The following is a 6906-nucleotide window of genomic DNA, read 5'->3' on the forward strand; positions in this document are numbered from 1 at the left end:
TCCTAAATCCCTGACAGAGCAATCTGCCTCAGCTTCATTCAGCTATAAGTCATCTTCATATTCTCCCAATCTTGGAGCCAGAGGGGCTGAAATAACCCTTGATATAACCCAGGACAGCCACATGGCTGCTCTATCAGCTGAGAATTGGACAAGATTTCAGGAGCGCCTGCATTGTCCCCACACATCCCTTTCAAGTACAGGAAAGTGTGTAGGTGGGGTAGACCCAACTGTACCTGCTTTACACTAGCTAAGGATTCCCTGCACCCGAACAGAGAGCCCACTTGCCAAACTTGCCAAACTAGAGATTCTCTCACAAAACCATCTCTGCTGGTGGCACTCAACTGGTGGGCCAGCTGAAGAAAGGTAGAAAGGGCACTTATGGGAGGTAGTCAGTTGTCTTCTTAAGGATAAACATATTTATCAAAATGGCCAAAGGGCCACAGACCCTGCTTTGGTAAAACCACCGGTTGTGTTCTGTTTCCCTTTAACACACCCCAGCTGAGGATGAGGCAGGAGCTACCTGAAACATTCACAGATCATCCACCCTGCTTTGAGATCTGCAAGTGATGGTGAGAGGCAACAACCCCAACCTTCTCCCTGTAGCCATGGGCCCAATTCAAACAATGCATGTTTAAAATAACAGGGCAGGAGTAAGGGAACAAACAACCTTGCAATTAGACATGAACCCCTTTTTCTTACTAATACTGTTGCCCTCAAATGGCCACAATAGCAAACATCAACATCATCATGCTATCAGCATCATCAGGTTCAAATTCATGCCAAGTAATTGAGCTGAAAGCAAGCAAGGGTTAAGCTGTGAAATGGAATTGAGCTCTGAGGCCTTCAGATGGGAAAAAATACCTAAGGTGGAGTTCCTCCATGAGCTTCATTACTTGCAAGGTTACACTTACTTGTACTGTTGTTTTTGTCAGCACAATTAATAGCATGGACTGTTCCCATCACAGCAAATGCTTCTAACTGTCTTCATACAATGACCGTGTGTTATAAAATAAACTGTTTTTGAAAAACCTGTTCCCACATATGCACCATTCTCGGCTCATTTCCACAAAGGATAAATGGTGATTTAGCCTGTTAATTAGGAAAACGTTTGATGCAGAACTGTGACGTAAATTTCTACACTGCATGTCATTTTGGCTGGCAATGGAATTTCATCAACTTTCTTGCTTTTTGAAGGGAGAAAAAAGGAGGTCAACAACTTCCCCTACATAATTGGTTGCTAGAGATACCCCAAAACTCTACCCCACCACCTGTGCACCTGCTTCCCTGCCTATCACCCAGGAGAGCAAACCCTCTGGCCTGTCCCAACCGTACTTCTCAAACTTCCCAACTCCTGTTCACATCTAGATATAGGAAACCTCTTCCCATGTCCCACCCTCACTCCCACTCCCCGCCCTCAGAAAGATCCCTCCTGCTCCCCAGTGTTCCTCACATGCCCGTACTCGACCTTTCCTATAGCAGGACTGTGGCTGTTTAAAAAAAATGCATAGATCCTTCCCTTCCACCTCTCCCAACAAACACAACTTGAATTAAAAAGAACCAGAATAGAAATAAAAGAAACACCCTCCATCCCACCAAAGGGCAAAGCCAAAGGGTACTCTTGGTAACTAAGTGATGAGTCTGACAGAAGGTAAGACAGGAAAGTACCTTTCCCTACCTTCTTCCTGACTACACTAACAGTTACCCACCTCTGTATACATGATGAGTCTGTGTTTGCGTCCACTTTCTATAGAGCATTGGTTCTCAACATTTTTAGACTCAAGGCACCCTTTGTTAGACTCAAGACACCACTTGCAAAATGCTAGCTCTTAATTTTCACTCATTTTTTGACTATAGATAAAATGATAATACATTTTTTCTGTTGCAAATAATTCAGAAAGTCCATGGAAGGTCAGAAAGTTTTTAAAACTATGGATTCCTATTTGAAATCTCTGGATTTATCTTGTGAATCATGTTTTCACACAAGAACAGGTTCTCAAGGCACTCCAGGGTGCCACAGCATCTGATTGAGAATCAGCACTGTAATAGTTCAGATATTTAAGAACATGTGTCACCTTTAACCTTTGCTTTGCTTCCATGAAAATATGGTAGAAAACATACTTTTTCCTTTTGAAATTTTTCACAAAAAATATTTAGTATTACCCCAACCCATTCTCACCCTGAGCTATTCTCCCTATTCTTTTTATGATACATCTATTAGATATCCATTTTTATGCAGGCATACAAATGCACAAAGGGCATTGACAGGTGTGCAGTTCCCTGGTCTAATTCATGGCACTTCACAGGAAGCACCATGAATTAGACCAACCCTCCTGACCCAATGGATGTTCACTGTTGAATCAGGAGGGTGGAGGATTGAACTCCAAACTTCCTGTATGTATGTTTGTGCCCTGCAGCATGTGGAAGGTAACATGTGGCAGCTCAGCTTTTTTTCATCTAAAAGTAGATTGTCATAGATTAGCTTTCACTTATCACAGGGTAAGAGGTTCCACATGTATAATTACTTTGCAGATATTCAGAATATTCTCATCCCTTTTTACATCAGGATAATATGTTTGGGGCCAGAAACACTTAGGTCCCACAACACTGCACTGTGATCTGTATAATTTAAGTCATATGGGCTCTGTACAGGGCTCTGGACAACACAAGAATGGGACCTTGAAGTGTACTCTGGAATCCTTTTGTCTCACTTGCCCTTGGGTACTGAGAGTTAAACACAAGAGTTCACTCAAATGAACTCAAATCCTCTTTACATATTTTTAAATGTTATTATTTTACATTTGACTTACTGGTATTTTATTTTGTTTTCTTAGGGCCTGCTCCTGCTCCCACAGAAATCAAGGGCAAAGCTCCTATTAATTTCCAAAGCAAAGACTAACTGAGGGAAAAAGCTCCCTAGTATTCACTGTACATCATGAAATTAATGTCCACATGTATTCTTTATTGATACCCCCTCTTAAACTCTTTGTTCCCTTTGAGGATATCTTTTTATCTTAGGGCACAAAACATGGTTTGGATTTTAATAATTTCAGAGAAGAAACTGGAAGTTTGAAGTTTGCATGGTCCCAGGTGATTTTGAGGATGCTGTTCTTTTAGTATATGTTAATTGTGCTTTATCATGTGTCTAAAATTACGCTTATACAAAATAAGCCAACAACTTGGACCCAGTCCAGATCTGTTGACCTCAATGGAGCTGTTTTGGTGTAGTGCTTTGTCAGTGCACATCCAACTGAAAGGCAAACCCTTATTCTCCAGCAGTACCCCAGGCCCCCAGACTTCATGTACACAATAAGGTGGCCAGCTGCTTATAAATCATGCACTTTATTAAAGAGACTGAATTCATATGCAAAAATGTTTAAAAACAAAGATAAACAAACCCACAAGGGTCAAACAAATTCAAGTTAACCCAATGTACAGTGAGTATAGCACAGGCACTCTCCATCCACGTAAAGCAACTGTTCAATGTAGACTAAAGGCAAAAATGAAACGGCAATAAAGTTTTAAAAAATCCATTCCTCTAGGACTAGAGATGCTGTTTCCTCTTCATTCCTAGATCCCCAGTGACTCTTCCGAGTAACGTTGATCCACTCTTGTCCACATGGATGCTTACAAAGTCTTCAATCAGCATTTTCTTCTTCAGTGCCAATGTCCTCTGAAGGTGAGAAAATGCTCCTAGTGAAAAAATGACATTAAAACGTTTGAGGAAATTAGTGTCAATTTCCAAACAATGCCAGATTGTCTGCAGATGCCAATTTACCTTTCCTCCTCATCAATATATTCTCCCAATCTCTACCTGCTATTGTATTGATGCCAATTAATTTGAGCCAATTAACCATTGGCACTACGTTCAATCTAATTGTCAAATTATATAAGTGTGCCTTTCTGTTTCAAACTGTCACTCATTAGGAAATTAGTTTGAAACTGATATTCTTTCATTTCTGAAGCCTATCTTTTAACTTTAACATCAGCCATATGAGACAACAGTAGTTTCCTCATACAAGGAATGGAGAATCAGACTTGCATTCTATAAAAACCTAAGCCAAGTCTTAAATAAGTCAGTAGGCTGTGATCAACTTCACTGAGTTTTGCATGAGACCTAAACTAAGATCAGTGGAAGCTTTTCTGCTTATGTGAATGAGTTCAGGATCACACCCTACATCAGTGGAGGCCAACCTTCTTGGCGAGTATGCCACAGATTAGTCAAACTCCAATTCCTTTCTCCTGCCCAATCTGCTGCTCTGTTTTCTGCTCCCTGCCCTGTGCTCCCTGCCTGATCTAATGTTCTTCTTTCTTTTCTTTGCCCTACGTACCACTATCCTGCCTGTCCCCTCCCCAATCTGCCATGTGCCACTTGTGGCACCTGTGTCACAGATTTGCCATCCCTGCCCAAAATGATAAAGTTCAAAGCCAGAAAGCTGGGCTGTTTACCTGAAATTACCATGTAAAATAAAAAGACTCAATAAAAAGGCACCTTATTCAACAGGCTAACTCCCCACAGTTCAGGATCAGAGATGATTGATTTAGTAACACAGATAAAGCTTTCTTAAATTTCTCCTTCTTATCCCTACAGAACCAACAGTGGTAAGGAGGAATGAGTTGGATTCCATTACTTCTCGGACATAATCATCATAACAGTTTGCTAAAGTCTATGACAAGGCCAATCAGTTTACAAAACAGGGACACGTGACCTACTTTGAAGTGTACAGGAGTAGTGGTAAAAATGACTTAAATAAGTACTTTGTAGTTCTCTCCTATAGTTCTCTCATTGCAGTTCTCGTCCATAATAATTTCACAGTATTGATATAATTAACGATAATCTCATGCTCTAGCACTCCTTATTCCCAAACTGTGCTGTGGTGCTGATAGCCTTCTTCTTTAACCTCAGTATCTAAAAGAGGTCTACAAAGACGGTATCATTATCTCTGCTTTATAAATAGGATAAACTGAGGCAAGGGGAGCTGACATAGCTGCCCAGTCATCCAGAAAATGAGTGACAGGTTAGACTAGAATAACAGTCCATCGTGTCCCAGTGCATTCCTCTTCTCACTGTACTGAGTTCAATTTTACCCCAGCTTTATCAGTTGTTCAGAGTCGTATTATGTGCTACATGCTACTGTGAATGCAGGTTCTGCTGCTGTTTTGGATACCACACTAATACATGCCAGTTTTAAAGCATATAAACCAGCATTAAAGGAATGCATTTGTAAGGTAGGACAGGGATTGCTTCAGATTGTAGCAACAAAGTCTTGGACAAAGTAAAAGAGCAAAAAATCTTCAGCTTTTTTTTAAAATAAACCCACTGAAAGCTGTTGGTAGCACAGCTCATCAAGTTAAAAGAAAAAGTTTGCATATCTATGCCTAAGAAGCAGTAGTTCAATTCCTCCTTGTTTGCCACGGTAAGATTTTTATCTGCAGTTATTAGCCATTGATTTTTCTGCATTCACTGACTAAGCAAGACAAGGGGGTCAAGGATTACAAAGATTTGAACACCTTGCTTTGTTAAGAAAGTACAAGACATTGGATAAGAGGTTAGATATCTCCACACCAAAAAAAATTGGCTGTCACTGCTGTTGTCTGACCACTACCAGCTGATGTTAATTGAGTGCACAGAGAAATCGGAGGCAGGCAGAGTTCTTTGGGTATGTGTGATATCTTTTATTAGACCAACTAAATAGTTGGAAAAAAATGTTCTTTGCAAACTCTCAAGGACAAACACCCTTTTTCATCCATAGGGAGACTCTGCTGGCATTATGTGTTCTCCAAGGTAATAAAAGAAGCTAATTTGTAACATGCAGGTCTGTGACAATACAAATGAGTGGTAGTTTGAGAGACCTATTGTCTCTTAAATACAAATGAGTGGTAGTACTCATTTGGATTGTCACAGATCTGCATGTTGCAAAGTAGCTTCTTTTCTACTTTGGAGAACACAAAACACAAGCAGAGTCTCCCACTGCCTGAAGAAGGGCATTTGTCCCCAAAAGTTTGCAAAGAACATTTTCCCAACTACTTAGTTGTCTAATGAAAGATATCACATCCACCCATAGAACCTTGTCTGCCTCTGTCCTTAGACCAACACAGCTACAACCATGAATCCTGAAACAGAGAAATCAGATGAATTGATTACCATTTAGGAAACAAACTAGGCATAAGAACAGAGGAAGAAAAATCTTCCTCTCTTTCTTCTAATGTTCATACTACACTGTGTTTAAATCCCTGCGTTCCTGGAGTAAACAAGTGTTAGTATTATAACTTATGAAAAATGAAAAGTGTTCTTTTTTTTAGTTCTTCAGAACTTCTGTTATGGCCATTTCTCTTACTCTTAAATCATTGTCATACCTCAAAATAGTCTCAAAGTATTCATATTATGCAATGCTTTTCTTTAATGGTAAGAGTCTGATCCAAAATACTCTCTCTATGTCTATACTACTAGATGGGGCAACCTTCAAGTTGTCCTCACTCTGTAGATGCTAACCCTAACCATTTCTACTGTAAACTCCTACCCCAGACCTCTGGTGGCAGTCCACCTCAGTGCTGGAAGATCCACTGAACTTTCAGATAGGTTGGCCCCATCACTGCTCACGTTCTAGTTCACCCTTTTCTGTGGTATGTTTTGGAAGTTATTCATGTGCTGCAAGATTTGTGAGAAAGAAGCCACCAGCAGTGATTCCAGCCCCTCTCCACTCTTTCCCCTGCCACTGCCCAGAAAGAGACAAAAGAAAAAGGCTCTGCTGTGCATGGCACAGGGGAACAATGGCTATATCTTAGTGCTGCACTCAAGAAATAAAAAAAAACAAAGTGGATGGCTTTGAGACTGGGCTTGAACAAAAATTGTAAGGGAGAAGGGATGAGAGAAGGCACAGGTTGAGGATATCCTAAAGGGTATATGTG

General features: G+C 40.5%; 1 protein-coding gene across 1 annotated transcript in view; it reads right to left on the minus strand.

The window, feature by feature from the left end:
• Positions 1-3331: 3331 nt before the first annotated feature.
• Positions 3332-6906, minus strand: part of LOC109302009 — a 25181-nt gene continuing 21606 nt past the window's right edge. Inside the window, exon 2 of the mRNA XM_019523461.1 lies at positions 3332-3690. Coding sequence (XP_019379006.1) covers positions 3542-3690 — 149 coding nt within the window. The 3' untranslated portion in view covers positions 3332-3541. The remainder of the gene's footprint in view (positions 3691-6906) is intronic.

The sequence above is a fragment of the Gavialis gangeticus genome, unplaced genomic scaffold, assembly GCF_001723915.1.
Source record: "Gavialis gangeticus isolate Ggan-Ray unplaced genomic scaffold, GavGan_comp1, whole genome shotgun sequence".
In the NCBI taxonomy this organism is placed as follows: Eukaryota; Metazoa; Chordata; order Crocodylia; family Gavialidae; genus Gavialis; species Gavialis gangeticus.